The sequence below is a fragment of the Gossypium hirsutum genome, chromosome D01, assembly GCF_007990345.1.
Source record: "Gossypium hirsutum isolate 1008001.06 chromosome D01, Gossypium_hirsutum_v2.1, whole genome shotgun sequence".
Taxonomy (NCBI): Eukaryota; Viridiplantae; Streptophyta; class Magnoliopsida; order Malvales; family Malvaceae; genus Gossypium; species Gossypium hirsutum.
In genome coordinates, this window is record NC_053437.1 from 10,122,321 (window position 1) to 10,138,036 (window position 15,716).

Below are 15,716 nucleotides of genomic sequence, written 5' to 3' on the forward strand. Positions count from 1 at the left end.
CACGTATTTCAAGTATATACCCGTAATAATTCATCTCGAATTCATATTGTCTCATATCAGAACTTTACTTGTTGAACCATTTATAATATCGTTAGATACACGGATAGTACATACGAGGTGTACAAATCTGTAATCCATCAATTCATATACAGGTATGCCCATAAGAACATGTAAACGGGAAGCTCTTTCGAGCCATGTAACGGGAAGCTCATGTGAGCTGTATAACGGAAAGCTCTTGCGAGCCAATTATCGGGAAGCTCATATGAGCCATAAATGGGAAGCTCAAGAGAGTCATTAATCGAAAAGCTCATTAGAGCCAAATATCGGGAAGCTCGTGAGAGCCATATAACGGAATGCTCATAAGAGCTAAATAATGGGAAGCTCTTGCGAACTGTGGTGTGTCCGCAACACATGCAGGACCACAACCAATTCGGGAACCCTTAATGACATGTCATTTGTATCCATCGAATTTCCAAGGTTCAAATGGGACTTAGTACTTGTCGAATATATGATCAATACTTATACATGACAATTATACATTTCACATACATATCATTCAATTTAAACATATAAATGTACAAATTAGTTACACGAACTTACCTCGACAAGTATACGTAGATTTGTAAGCTACTAATACGATATTTTTTCTTTTCCTCGATCCAATTCTGTACTAGGTCTATCCGGATCTAATTAAGCAAAATAAGTTTGTCTATCTTCAAGCTTCTATGGCTAGGGTTTCCATGTTTTATTTTAGGAAAGATGATGAAAATGATGAAAATTTGTTTTATTTTATTTATTTATCATCATTTTATCATTTACTTTCCAAAATTAACCTTAATAATTTATTAAATTCCAACAATGAATAATCATCCTTATCTACTAACTCCTCTAAATGGTCTATTTGCCATATAAGAACCTCCAATTTTGAATTCCATAGGTATTTGATACCTTTAGCTACTAGAATTCAACTTTTACACTTTATGCAATTTAGTCCTTTTCATCAAATTAGACATGTAATCAAAAAAAATTCTTAACAAAATTTTTATACGATATTTCTATCATACTATAAACCATAAAATAATATTAAAATAAATTTTCTTCTGACCTCAGATTTGTGGTCTCGAAACCACTGTTCCGATTTCACTAAAAACGGGATGTTACATAAACATATGATAAAATATATAATTATATAAATAAAATAATAATAAATTGAACAAGTATATTTAATATATGATTAATTTTGAAACATTATATAAAATAATATAAAAATAATATTTTTCTCAAGTTTAAATTATTTTGAACTTATTTATTAATAAAAGTACTATTAGACATAAATATAATCATAATAATATTTAATTATTTATTAATTTTATAAATTTTAAATAATTTAAATTTTTTATTGTATACACGATTTAATCAAATGTTCTTAATCATCATTTTATCATTCATGTTAGCTTGTTTAACCTTGGATAATATCCCACAAATTCCTTTAAAAGCGAAGAAATTCCTATCAAGGGCCCTTGAGTATCAGGTATGTTTGGTGCTAACAAGAGGAAACAAATCAACTTGAGATTGTAGTAGCAGAAAATTCAATGGAAAGGTTGGCCATGTAAGTAGTTAAGTTGCAGCTACAAGATGACAGATAAATACACGGCACAACTAAAATCCTAGAAATCAGAAGCAAAAGAGTCCCATGTATAAAAATTACAAATTTACATCAAATAATCAAAATGAAGCATGGCTTTGATTCCCTTGATGAAACACACAAGGTTTTGGATATCCATTTCTTTCCTATAGAAATGTGTGATGCTGTAACTATTATCAACTTCTCTAGAACTCCACCATTCTTTAGGATATACTTGGCCTTTCCAATACAATCTTTTTCATCTGTAAAGTTTGTAATTTTGATGGTCTTGAGTTTATGCAACAAACAAGAAGGCACTTTCTCTGGAAGAGAGCAGAGAACTTCCTAAAACCACAAAGGGAGTCAGTACGAGCCTGCACCTTAAATGGAATTAAGCTTAAACTTAAAACAATATATACCTGATAAAACTCAAGTTTTTCAAGGCAGGCAAACTTGAGAGTAAAGTTTCAAGTCCTTTTTGGAATGCATTAGAACATCGGAATCGAAGATGACAAGGTAAGTCCAGTTTGATCAAGTTTTCAAAAACAGGAAGCGGTTCACATCTTAAAAGAAGCTATGATGACAGTCACAAAAATGGCACTGCGTCAGTACATATTGCAGCATGCAACAACTTTAATATATATAGCAGAAAAAAAAAGGTGAAAGAGTATGTGAATAAACAAACCTGGAGAGAAGTATCTGACAGAACAAGTGAAGGAACATCACAGATCCCTTTAAAAATTTTTGTTGCGTCAGCTCGTAAAGTTTTACATGCAGATATATCGATAACAGCTTTGGTAAGAGATTGCAAATTCTCCATTGAATACCCTGCTACTAGACGGTCATAGTACTCCAAGGAGGTTAGATTTGGGGCATTAATCCATAACCAACACTGGTAACTATTATACGTGTAACGTATAGTCAATGTCTTGAGCAAATGATGTGAAATATGGAAGTTCCTTATATTTCCCAGGTCGCATTTCCTTGTGACCATATCTTCAAGATGGGGGCAGCCGGAGAGAAGTCTTTTGACTGAGTGGAGATGAAGAATCTTTAGATTCGGAAGAAGAACATCCTTTGGAACATTCAAAACAAAATATTTTCCCAGTTTCAAACTCACCAATGTCTTGCAAGTAAGTATAGGCAAAGTACTTGACGGGAGAACAGAGGTGCTTAAATCAAGATGTTTAACTCCGCGATCAACTGCAGCAGATATCCACCTGTTGAAACGATTAGAACCAATCATTTTTATCCAGCATTTGAAACCAAATTTACTGACATTTGTTGTATTGCAAAATAACAACATTCTGTCGACGGAACACATATAGTTCTCAATAACATCAGTACTGTAACTTTTAATATTCTTGCGGCACAAATCCTCCTCCAAATCGAAGTCGATATTAGGAAGTAAATCAAAAAGGTATCTCCATCTGGTAGATAAAACGGAGGTTTTAATGGCTTCTTTTGTAGAAAGGAAGGACGGAACGTGAGTTAAAATTGAATCATGTAAATCACTAATCCTGTCTACCTTCTCCATTTTCACTTGCTCAGCCATTCTAAAGCCCGAAGAAGTTGAAGATGAAAAAGGAATAATCCCGTCTACAAGAATGAAGACGGCAGCAAGAGAGAGAAGATGATGCCTAATATTAGGGTTTTTCTTTTATATTTACTATTTCGATTGGGGAACCAAACTTCCTATTTATAGATTTAAGGGGAAAAAAACCACATAAATTCCTTGATATATTAAATAAAAAGATAACTATGTTTTCATATTATTTATGTTGCATTTACTCTCTTTTTTTTTTCTCTAATAATAAACAAATAAAAAATTAGAATTTTAAAATTAAAATGTAAAATATTAATTATTTGGGTAAACTATTCAAATAGTCGCTTAAGTCTTAATAAGTTTTAAATTTTTTATATACTTTTAAAATATTTATGTTTTTGTGAATTTTTTAGAATTAGGACTAAATTAATAGAATGTATAAAAGTTGAAGGTTAGATTTGTTGAACTTTCTTTAAAATCAAGATTAAATTAACAAAATGTGTAAACATTGAGTACTAAATCTATTATTATACCAGAATTCGGCCTAGTGACCATTGACCAAATGTATTTTAACAGTGTAGTGATTACAAATTACAATTTAATCTAATAGGAGTGACCAAAACAAAAATACCTTAAAACTTGAGTGTTTATTTGAATAATTTACTCTAATTATTTTTTATCGTTTCATATTTTTAATAATTTTGTTACATCTCCGGAAAGTGTTAGGCTATTAATCTTTCCTTATGATGATTAAGCTTTGATAATCTTAATATGGTGAATAGGAAAAATAATGATTCTTTAAAAATTTAGATTTAAAGATAATTATTTAAATGCATGCTAGTCCCTAAAAGCAAGTGATGATTTTGGATTTGTGCTGTGAGGTTAAAATAAAGTGTGTATTTTTTTTATAAAAAGAAATTAAAGAATATATTTTGAGGGTCATATCCCATGCTAATATTTAGGGGTGTGTTATGATTTTGTTTAATTTAAATTCATTGAATCTATTTATAAAAACTATCATCACTTAAAAATAATTATAAAAAAATTTTAATATTTTATGAAAATTTTTTACTCTAATCAAATCAAAAATTGAATTTTAGTTCAATTGGTATAGGTATTGTTGTCAATGTAGGAGGACGTAAATTCGAGTGCGCTGAAGCACGTTATTCTCCTATTTATGAGTTGATGAGGGGATATAGATGATTTTATACATTGTGTTAAAAAAAAACAGATACGATAACAATATCCACAACTTTAAAATGGTTGGTGACTCTACTAACAATAGCCACAACTAAGCTTTCCAAGTTAAGAAAGTTCGAGGGGCGATTGTGAAATCAGGTTGAATTGGACAATTTGCATAACGATGGGGTTGGCGTTGGTGGCTTATTATTGAACTCGTTAGAGTTTTCTTATAGCTCTCAATACCTTAAAAGATGGATAGAAATGTTGGAGAATAAATTATTTCTTTTTATGATTAAAATATCTTAGATGAAAATTCATTCATTCAAAGTTGATAGCTATTTCTTCTTATGATCAAGGTTCAATTATGAGTTTACTCTTTAGGAGACCAGTATATTTAATCTAGACCATTGAATGCAAAATTTTAAGCCGTTTTCTAGGCTCAAGTCTGACTCAAAAAATGAGCTTAAAATTTTCTCTAGGTCTAATAAAAAAATGTTAAATCCAAGCCCGGCCTGGCCCAATCCTCTCATATTAAATTTTTTATATTATTTTTTACATAAAAATAAAATTAAAAAATATAATATAGTAAATACACTAAAAACATTAAAATAAATGTTTCCTAACAAATTGAAAATACATTAAAAAAAATTTCAATAACAACAAAATAAAAGTAATATAATAGAAAAATGGTAGCAAAACAACATTAAAATAGCAGTAAACAACAATGAAAAATTAGGCAAATTCGGGTATGGTTGAACTGAGCTCGAGCAAAAAAATACTACCCGAGGCCCAACCCTTTTAAAAAAATGAGTCTTATTTTTTGTCTAAATCTATTTTTTAGATACATTTTTATCAAAATCCTCTCACTTTTCAAACAGGATTTCGAACCAGAACAAGTTAGTCCGTGTATGTGTCACAGGGCTAGATCTTTCGTCTCGCGATCCGTGCGGCCTTAGGCGATCCGTTCATCCAAACTCGCCTAAGTCAACCTTTACTCAAGTGAGGATTCCTTAAGAACTCCTCCAAGGCACCAAGTTGAAGAGTGGAAGCGATTTATGCCAAAAGAAGCTACAAAGGACAACAGAAAGAGGGCACACAAAGTGTTTGAGTAAATGCTCTCAATATTCTCTTATTCACAAAGAATAATGAAACAATGAATGGAATTAGTACAAATGAGGGGGAGGCTCTCTATTTATAGTTGAGCACCCCAAAACCGACGATCAAAATATATTTACATCGACGGATGAGATTAACCATATCGCTTGATTTTAGGGATTTACAATATATGTCATATCAAATCTAATCTAATCTTTACAAGATATGATTCCATCAATCTTCTAAGATTAGTTGCCAAATTAGTCTAAGTTGTCATATATTCATTATCGAGCCAACTAGGATTCAATTTGGCAGGCTTCTCCATCAGCTTCTTGAATCGGGATAGTTCTTGCGGGCCAAATGATCCCCGTCTAAACAATAGACCTTCATTGGATGCATTTGGCGCGATGGTCACGGGCTTTGAACTGCGGCCCGTGACATATGGTCTAACCTCATCATACACTTACTGATACGAATGATTTATTATTCCTGTAATTGTTGTATTTATACAACAAGAGAGACAAAACTATGTCGTAAAATATTGGAGAATCAATCGAAGACGATAAGAGAAAAATAAAAAAAGACATACACTTGCTGCAAACAAGGGGCTGACTTAAGTTATGCATTGATATTTATTGCTCTTATTAGTTAAGCAATAACACTTACTTCCATTCTTCTAGCTATAGTCTTGAGGCATCATTTGATTATTACTTCATTACTACTAAGAGACTTTAGTCATACATTTGACTCTTCATTTTTCTTATTATTTTTACGGATAATATCATATGTGGTACTTATATTATATTTAAAAATATTTAATAAAGTACCTAAATTATTAATATGTGTTTTGTTATGGAACTTGTATTTTCATAAGATGTTTAATGAGGTATTTGTATTTTGAAAAAGTACAATGTGTACCTAAACAATCAATATGTGTTTTATTATGGTACTTGGTGTTAACACCGTTAGTGAATTGTTAAATTTGTCAATAAAAATTCAACACATATTTTTTTCCAAATTATCAAGTCTGCATAAATAATATAACATTATGTGAAAAATAAAATAAAAAACAAAAAGTTAAATTAAATTAGACATATAACTAAACGTATGGTTGATATAAATGAAGTAAATACTAAATTTATATCAAAGTACAATTACTAAACTAAACATATGGTTAATTGATTTTTAAAAAATAATTTTTTTATCATCCATGAAAGTAAAGTACTTTCATATAAGGTTAGTATTTACTTCTTTTTTTTTATTAGCAATATGTTTTTTTTAATTTAATTTTTTATTTGATTAGTTTTTCATATAATGTTATATTATTTTTGTAGACTTAATAATTTGAGAAAAAGAAAATTTGTGTTTAATTTTTATTGACTGATCTAACAATTCACTAACAGTGTTGACATCAGGTACTATAATAAAACACATATCGATGTTGATAGTTCAAGTATCACATTGTACATTTTCAAAGTACATGTATCACATGAGACCTTTTATGAATGTACAAGTACTATAATAAAAACACATATTAATAGTTCAAATATCACATTAAACATTTTCAAAGTACATGTATCATATTAAACTTTTTATGAAAGTACAAATACCAAATGTGACATTATCCCTTACATTTAGGCCTATTAATATTCAATTTGAAAAAGACATTACCAAGAGAATAAGTTTGTATTGGTAAAATCTTGACCAAATGGATGATTCATCGTAATGTGAACCAAACAACATTAAAATAAAACTAATAATTAGAAACTCATTTAGTTACCAGTACAGAATAATTAATACAAATTTAAACTTGAAATTAAAAAGATGAGTAAAAACTTTTGTAAAAAGTAAGATATCTTCAAAATAAGTGAAAATTTTCATTTTATTTATTAAAAATAGGTCATGGGATTAGCTAAATATTACAAATTGAATTAGTTTATTACTAACACATATTAAAATATTTGTAAAAAATAATACTCCAACCAAACCTAACATAGTGTTTTAACCACCAGCACATGAATACATTGTTGGGCATGTTGTAGCAATTGAGAGGAAGAAAAATAGGCGAAGCAACAAGCTAACACCAATCATATGTTCCATGGTGAAAATCTCAGACAAGAGATGAGTTGGGATTTCAGGTTTTAGTTATAGGAATATGAAATTTGATGTGAACACTTACAAGTTTAGAAGATTCTCTGGGAAATCATAGAGAATCCAAGCTTCTTAAGTTGATTTGTTGTGGGCTTGACTGTGTTATATCAGGATATGTCCCACAACTTCCAACAAAGTTAGAATAAGAGTCGATTCACAAAGTAAAAGGCATTGAGGAAGAGACTATTGGTTGCTTGATTAAAAAGCCTGAGAAAAAACCTGCAAAGTCTATGGCAACTATTGAATATAGAGAGGATCTCTGTTGAAAGTTCTCAACAATGCAGCAACATGTAAATGTTCACAAGAATGGAGCAACATGCACATGTCCAAAAAAATGCAACAGCAAGCTATTGTCCATTATGTATTTCGGTTGTTAAACTTTTGTAACTTGTGACTTTTATTAGTCTGATTGTAGCCTTTTGATTAGCTAAGAATTAGACAAGTACTTAGCTTATTTAGTAGCTTTTTAGGTTATCATTAAGTTGATTTTATAGCTTGGATACTAGTGCAAGTTAACTTTGTTTTCTTTCAATGTATTTGAACTACTTATGTACATGTTTAATTACTAATTGAAGCAATGAGATAAGTTAACACTATTCTCTCATCCAACATTCAAATTTTGCTTCTATTTTTCATCTTTCAACAAATTTTTGGTGTTTTGATCTTTGCATTTTGATTTAAACTCAACAAATGGTATCAAGAGCATGTCATCTTTGAGGGCCTTTTGCTCTGTGTTGTTCTTTATTGTTCTTTGAGTGATTCGTGCTTGAAAGAAAGAAACAGAAGTTGTTTGTGTTGGTTTGTTTAGTTGCTGCAAAAGGATGAGTTTCTCACCACCACCACTTGTCTTTGCTAGTGAAAATTATAACATTTGGGCCGTGAAAATGAAAACATATCTACAGGCTCATGATCTGTGTAGTGTTGTTCAAGTTGACATAGAGCCACCACCTTTGAGAGCTAATCCAACCATAGCTCAAATCAAGCAGCACAATGAAGACTGTGTCAAAAAATACAAGGCTATGTCATGCCTTCAAAATGGAGTTTCAGATGTAATTTTCATAAGGATATTGGCTTAGGAGACACCAAAGTAGGCCTGAGATAGACTCAAGGAAGAGTTTCAAGGGTCAAACAAGACCAGGCAGTAGCAGTTGATCAATTTAAGGAGGGACTTCGAGAATTTGAAGATGAAAGAGTCTGAAACCATCAAGCAGTATTCTGACAGGATCATGGCTACAGGCAACAACATAAGGCTTCTAGGGGATGAGTTCAGTGACAAAATAATAGTTGAAAAGGTCATTACAACTCTTCTAGAGAAGTATGAGTAAAAAATTTCTTCCTTGGAAGACTCTAGAGACCTATCAGCTATATCCTTGATAGAGCTGATAAATGCTCTCTATGCACAAGAGCAGAGAAGAGCAAATAGGATGGAGGAGCATTCTGAATGAGCCTTTCAAGCCAGAAGCAAAGAAAGCTCAAGCTCGAGGTATTCCTTAAATTTAGTGAACCTAATGATCTCTCGAACACTGTTTTAAATTCTCTTAGTACAACACTGTTTTAAATTCTCTAATAAGGAGCCTATCTACATTTATATCCATATGTTATTTCTTCTTGTATGAAAACAGACCAAGCAAGTTTTAATGAACATAAGAGAAATAGGACTTTGATAATGAAATGATTTTAATACGTCTAAGAACATGTTCACTACTGGTCCAAAAAAACAAACAACCAACCCTCTGTAGCAGTCATGACAATCCCAGTACCAGCTCTTTGAAAAATCGAGTCTTTTATTGTAGCAAAGGTCGTTTAACTGGCATTCACATGGGTCTAATTTTGTCTTGTCTCCTATCCTATGGAACACCAATTCGACAGCAGGAGAAATGAGAGCTACATTATATCTTCTAGGGGCGTAGATGCTGCAACTCTTTGCTCATTCCATTATTACTTCACTTCTTACAGTAGTAACATTTCCCATTGTATTTTGTACATTTTTTTCATAATTTTAATCTCATCTTTTTTGTTTTTGCTTTGTTTTATTGCAGAAACAAGCTATTGAGGCAGAAAAACAGCAGGCCCAGTCAGGTTGCTATCACTTAGAGGTTACTATCACACCCTTTCCTTCGAAACAATCAAACTCAGATCTTTTCATCATTTCATAAATGATGTGTGGTTTTTTAAACTTACAGTGTATTAGTTTAGTGTAATACTACATCAATTCTAACATAAAGTTTATAGATAACATGATGAAAGTTATTATTTTAATTTTTTTTCATTATATACAAAAAAATATAATTTGATATTTGATATAACTTTAATAACAATTAGTTTTAACTTTTAAGTAAAAAAAAGGGCCGGGCCGGGCCCGGGCTTCATATTTTTCCACGGGCCGGGCTTGGGTTACATCTTAGGCCCATATTTCGGGTCGGCCTGGGCCCAGGCCGAGTAAGCAGGCTGAAAATTTTTTTGGGCCCGGCCCGGCCCATGAGCACCTCTAAAGGCAATCGAATAATGGGAAAAAAATTTTAAGTATTTTTTTTCCTTTTTCTTTTAAATTTTTAGAATTAGAACTAAATTAACATATTTTGTAAATGTTGAAACTTAAATTTATTGATTTTTTAGAATTCAAACTAAAATAATAAATTTTGTAAATATTAAAGGCTAAATTTGTTGAATTTTTTATTAAAACAAATTGATAGAATGTATAAATATTGGATCACTAAATTTATTATTAGGCCAATAAAAAATCTCACATCAACTATCCATAACACGTTTGATTGATTAAATCGAAAACTATTAAAGGTATAGTTGAATGATTATTTTTATAATTTATCCTAAAGTAAATTATCACATTATATATTTAATGCTTAAAACTTTACACAACTTAAAATAATTATAAATTAATTATATTTTTTAAATTTAGTAATATAATAAAAAAATATTCTTGCCGATTCAAAAATTTTTTCAAACTCTTACATTTACATTTAAATATTTATATATACGAAATAACTTACATTAAGATGATCATAAAAACTAATGTTTTTAGGCACCAATAAAATTTTGTCACACCATCACAATTTAAAGACATAAAATTATTATTATACACTCATTCAAAAAGAAATTATTTTATGGACCCTACCCACCACATTATTCATGGTCTCTTTCCAATTATTTAATAATATTTCAATAATTTTTTCCACGTACACAAAATTTTGGTATTTTTTTACCTTGAACGCTGAATCTAGAATCCCGAACACTAAACCCAAAATATAGAACCCCAAACTCGAACATTGAACCCGTAACCCCAAAGTCTTGAACTATGAAACCCAAACTCGTAACTCTGAACCCATAAACCTTGAACCCAAACCCTTGAAGCCCAAACCTGAACCTTGAACCCCAAACTTGAAACCCAAATCCTCAACCCTAAATCTCGAACCCAAACCTTGACCCGCAAGGTTCGGGGTTCAAGGTTTAAGTTCAAGGTTCGAGGTTCGGGGTTCAAAGTAAAATAATTACCAAAATTATATATCAATGACATAGAAAAATTGCATAAAAATTGCTATTTTTTAAAATTGGTTGCACAAAAATAAAAAAATATTAATTTATGGAAAAAAACAAAATAATTAAAATTTATAAAAGAAGAAAAGATGTTTGTTTATAATTTAAAAAAATTAATTATTTTAAGTAATTTAATTAAAGTTAAATTAAGTTAAAGAAGATATTAGATATAGATTAGTGTATAATAATACTTTGTTATCTTTAAAATTTAATGACATGACACTATTTTATTGGTGCCTAAAAATTGTACCTTTTAGGATGATTCTAATATAATTTATTCCCTTATAGTAATTTTATATCTTTAAAATGTAATGATGTGGTAAATTTTTATTGGTGCATAATGTAAGTTATTCCCTTAAGAAAATATGCCGTTCATTATTATTAAGGGAAAAGGTTATTAGTTCCTAATTGGAGTTTTAGAATGCGAAGATGTGTTGATATTAGTTCACTATTTTTGTCTATAAAAATATTGTAAAAAGAAGCTAAAATAGGTGGAGGAATAAATCCATGCCAGAGGTGGAGAGAATGAAAGAGAATATGATACTTATTCAATGAATAAGCTTCAGGAATTTTAAATGTCTTACGTAACAATGAAGAAAATGGAGCATGTAATTGAGCGTGAACACACATGCATCGATACAGAGAAAACTTTGAGCATCCATGTCGAGGCAACTAACAAGAAATAATGGTCAACAAAGATGAACTAGAGCTTAAGTACACCAATATTAATGGACGTTGATAACTCATGAGCTTCTTTAATTAATGTAAGCCAAATCCTTTGAAGGTCTCAATTCGATTAACGAGGTCATTACTGAATGAAAATAGTTATAATAACTCTTAAATTAATGAAGTGGACAATGAGAGTCTAACCTAAAAAATAATCGAAGAGAAGATAAATTCTTAATTTAAAAAAAAAAGAAAAATTTAAACTCTTAAAAGTATCGAGAATGCACTTTGATCAAATGTTATAAAAACCTTAAAAGAAAAGAAATATCAAAAGGAGGAGAGAGGTGCAAACACTAGTTAACAAAAGTGAAAATATACGAATGAGTTTCTTATCAATTCTAATATTCAAAACGGGAATTCTGCACAAAAACTTAAAATAGACATGGATGATAGACAAGCTCATCGAACGATTAACAATTTATGATGACCGGGTAATTAATCAATATATTGGTTAATCTTGAGGTATATAATATAATTAAATTATATAAGATTTTCTTTGTGAAAAAAGTACATATATTGTGACAGTTATTATTTTTGCATGTATCCTTTTTATTTCAATGGTGAATTAATTATTTGAATATACAGTATTTTTTAAACCTAGAAATGATAGTATTTTTACTTTGGTATAATAATAAAGTTAACCTTTAAAGTTTACTCTCTTTTTTTGTCACTAACTCTTATCCATCAAAGTTGAGTCAATTTATCATTTTTTAAGTGAAAAAGTGTAGTCAATTTTTACCCTTATCCTTGAAAGTTTAGTCAATTTTTAAAAAAAATTAATGCAACCAACATACCAGTTCGCTTGACAAGGCACATGTTCTACATAAAATTTCAAAAAATTAATAAAACTTTTAAAACTTTAATAATTTTAAAAAGTTCAACAAATTAACCATTTCACAAATGTAGTATACATGGAAATTATCACGTAGGCGGTCACATTAGTGTCATTAAAATTTTAAAATAAAGATAAAATTATTTTAATATGTAGTAGCTTAAAATTTTATAAATTATATGAATTATTTTTTTACCAAAAAATGATTTTATGTTATTAAATTTGCAAATATTAGTTATATTAAAATTTTCTGGTCCATTATTTAAAATATACATTACTTACTACAGCTACGATTGTTTCATTGGAAAACTTTGAAATTTGATAGCAGTTACAAGATGTGCATGGTGGAGATTTGGAAAAGGTTTGAAATTTGTGTCTATGATTCTTTGGACTTCCAAGTTTGTTTTTCCACATGGGTGTCAGTTTATCTTAAATCAACGTGGCTAGTTTACACCATAATCAAAGCCATGCATGTTGGCAAGCACAAGTGTATTCTGCAGTGTCAAATTGAAAGGTTATTTTGTTTCTGTGATTCCAAACCTTTACATTGCTGTCGAGTTCGCATTTGGTCTATTTATCTGATGCCAAATTGGTTTATTTCTTTGTTCTTTGTGTAAGGAGGTTGGAATCTTGCTGTTTTGAGAAAGATCATGAATCAAGTTAGAGGCCAATGGTTTCAATTTTCAAACTTATTTTATTGGGTTCAAGTAAGAATCTTGAATTGTGAAACCAAATAAGAGATTCTTTTCCACCATAGCTAATTCATTCCTTGTAAGCTACAAATATGGTTAACTATTGATTCCTGTGTGCCAGCCTAGCAAAAGAACAAGAATATTCTAGGTACTATAAATTTGAACACAACATGGCGTGGAAATTATCACTTACATTCTCCTTCTGTTGGAACTTAAGCAGTAAAACAAAAACAAAAGCAGCAGACCAAGCAAAGAAAATCGAAGCAAAACAAAAAGAAAACAATGGCAAGAATTGTAACTGAAGAATTCCACACAATTTTCATTCAAAATTTGAAATATATGAGAGTTACAATGTTAACTTGACAGTTACCTAATAACTTAACTGACCCCACTAATACATGACTAATTGATAGCTTAACTTACACACAAAATAGGCTGACATATCAGCCATTACATCAAACCATATCCTACTAACTTTGTTGAACAAATTACAAGTAAACTAAGCAAAGTTACATAGGAACAAAATGAAACTGTTGCATTCGGTTCAGCTTCAATATTGCACTTCAAACTGCTTTGATGTTGCTGGTCTTGTTGTGAGCTTGCTGCTGGTCATTTGTTGCAGTGCAGGCCAATGCTCAACACTCCTCCTTAGACTGTATGCAATAAACACCAATTTCCTTTCTTAAGAACTCAAATCTAGTAGCTCCTAAAGGCTTAGTCAGAATGTTTGCTAATTGAGTTTCTGAGCTACAATGGACAAGACTGACTTCCTTTGATTGTTCAGCCTCTCGAACAAAATGGAATTTAATTTTGAAGTGTTTAGTCTTGCCATGAAAGACTGGATTTTTGGCTATGACAACTGCAGATTGGTTATCTACCTTGATCTTAGTTGGTTCAGCTTGTTCTTCATTGAGATGATATAGGAGCTTCCTAAGCCAAATGGCTTGATTAACAGCTGCAGCTGCTGCAATGTGCTCTACTTCAGCTGTGGACTGCGCAACAGTTTGTTGCTTCTTTGAACTCCAACAGAATACTCCTGATCCAAATGTAAAGAAGTAACCAGAGGTGCTCTTCATGTCATCGACAAAGCCAGCCCAATCACTATCAGAGTATCCTGCTAGCTTAAGCTCTTTACCCTTTTCAAATTTAACTCCATAACTTAAGGTTCCTTTAACATATCTAAGGACCCTTTTTGCTGCCTTGAAATAAATCACATCACAGCAGTGCATAAACCTTGACAAAAGACTAACACCAAACGTGATATTAGGCCTAGTTGCTGTTAAGTAAAGCAAGCAACCTACCAGGCTTCGATATTCCTTCTCATCAACTTTCACTTGATTCTCATTGCTAGTAAGCTTCTCCCCTTGAGTCACAGGTGTGCTGACTGTTTTGCAGTTCTGCATACAAAATTTATTAAGAATTTTAAAAGCAAAATCATGTTGACTAATGAAAATACCTTGATCAGATTAATGCACTTTCATACCAAGGAAGTATGTCATAACTCCCAAGTCTGTCATTTCAAACATCTTTTGCATTTGAACTTTAAATTCACTAATCACTTCATGTTTGCTTCCAGTCACAAGTAAATCATCCACATAGAGAGAAACAATTAGCAATGTCTCACCTTTTGACCTCTTCACATAAAATGTAGCCTTACTAACACTTTTCTCAAACCTGATCCTAGATAGGTATGTGTCAACCCTGTCATACCAGGCCCTTGGTGCCTATTTCAGGCCATAAAGAACATTTCTCAGTCTATAGACTTTGTCTTCTTCTCCTACAACTTTGAATCCATCAAGTTGCTCAATGAAAATCTCCTCCTTGAGGAAACCATTTAGAAATGCTGACTTAACATCTAACTGATGAACCTTCCATTACTTCTGAGCAGCTAAGGCAAATAGAAGTTTAATTGTGTCAAACCTTGCCACTGGAGCAAATGTCTCCATGAAATCGATGCCATATTGTTGGCTGTAACCTTTTACCACAAGCCTTGCCTTGTGTTTGTTTAATGAGCCATCAGTATTGTACTTGGCTCTAAACTCCCATTTAACACCAATGACCTTCTTATGATCAGGTCTGTTCACCAGTTCCCATGTATCATTCTTGTGGATCATTTTCAATTCAGCTTCCATGGCCTTCTTCCAGTGCTTGTCCCTGGCAACTTCCTCAAAGTCAGAGGGTTCAACTATTGCTACATTACATCTTTGATAGATGTCAGCATTGGTTCTAGTGCCTCTCACAGGAGCATTATCAATGGCTTTATTGTTTGGTTCTTTCTCAGCAGGTTCAAGAACAAGGTCTAGCTGATCTTCTTCA

General features: G+C 31.2%; 1 protein-coding gene across 1 annotated transcript; it reads right to left on the reverse strand.

Moving 5' to 3' along the window:
- Window positions 1-1,622: 1,622 nt before the first annotated feature.
- LOC107938636 (F-box/LRR-repeat protein At3g59200) lies at window positions 1,623-3,276 on the reverse strand. Its single transcript, XM_041086989.1, has 3 exons — window positions 2,310-3,276; window positions 2,044-2,198; window positions 1,623-1,969 (listed from the first exon to the last, which is right to left on the reverse strand). The coding sequence occupies exons 1-3, from the start codon at window positions 3,177-3,179 to the stop codon at window positions 1,849-1,851; spliced, it is 1,146 nt and encodes a 381-aa protein (XP_040942923.1). The 5' UTR covers window positions 3,180-3,276; the 3' UTR covers window positions 1,623-1,848.
- Window positions 3,277-15,716: the final 12,440 nt, after the last annotated feature.

Coding starts and splice junctions, on each gene's coding strand:
- LOC107938636 (XM_041086989.1), bottom strand. CDS start 3,179: ATGGCTGAGCAAGTGAAAATGGAGAAGGTAGACAGGATTAGTGATTTA. Junction 2,199..2,309: donor TGTCAGATACTTCTCTCCAG/GTTTGTTTATTC, acceptor CTGTCATCATAG/CTTCTTTTAAGATGTGAACC. Junction 1,970..2,043: donor AAAAACTTGAGTTTTATCAG/GTATATATTGTT, acceptor TTGTGGTTTTAG/GAAGTTCTCTGCTCTCTTCC.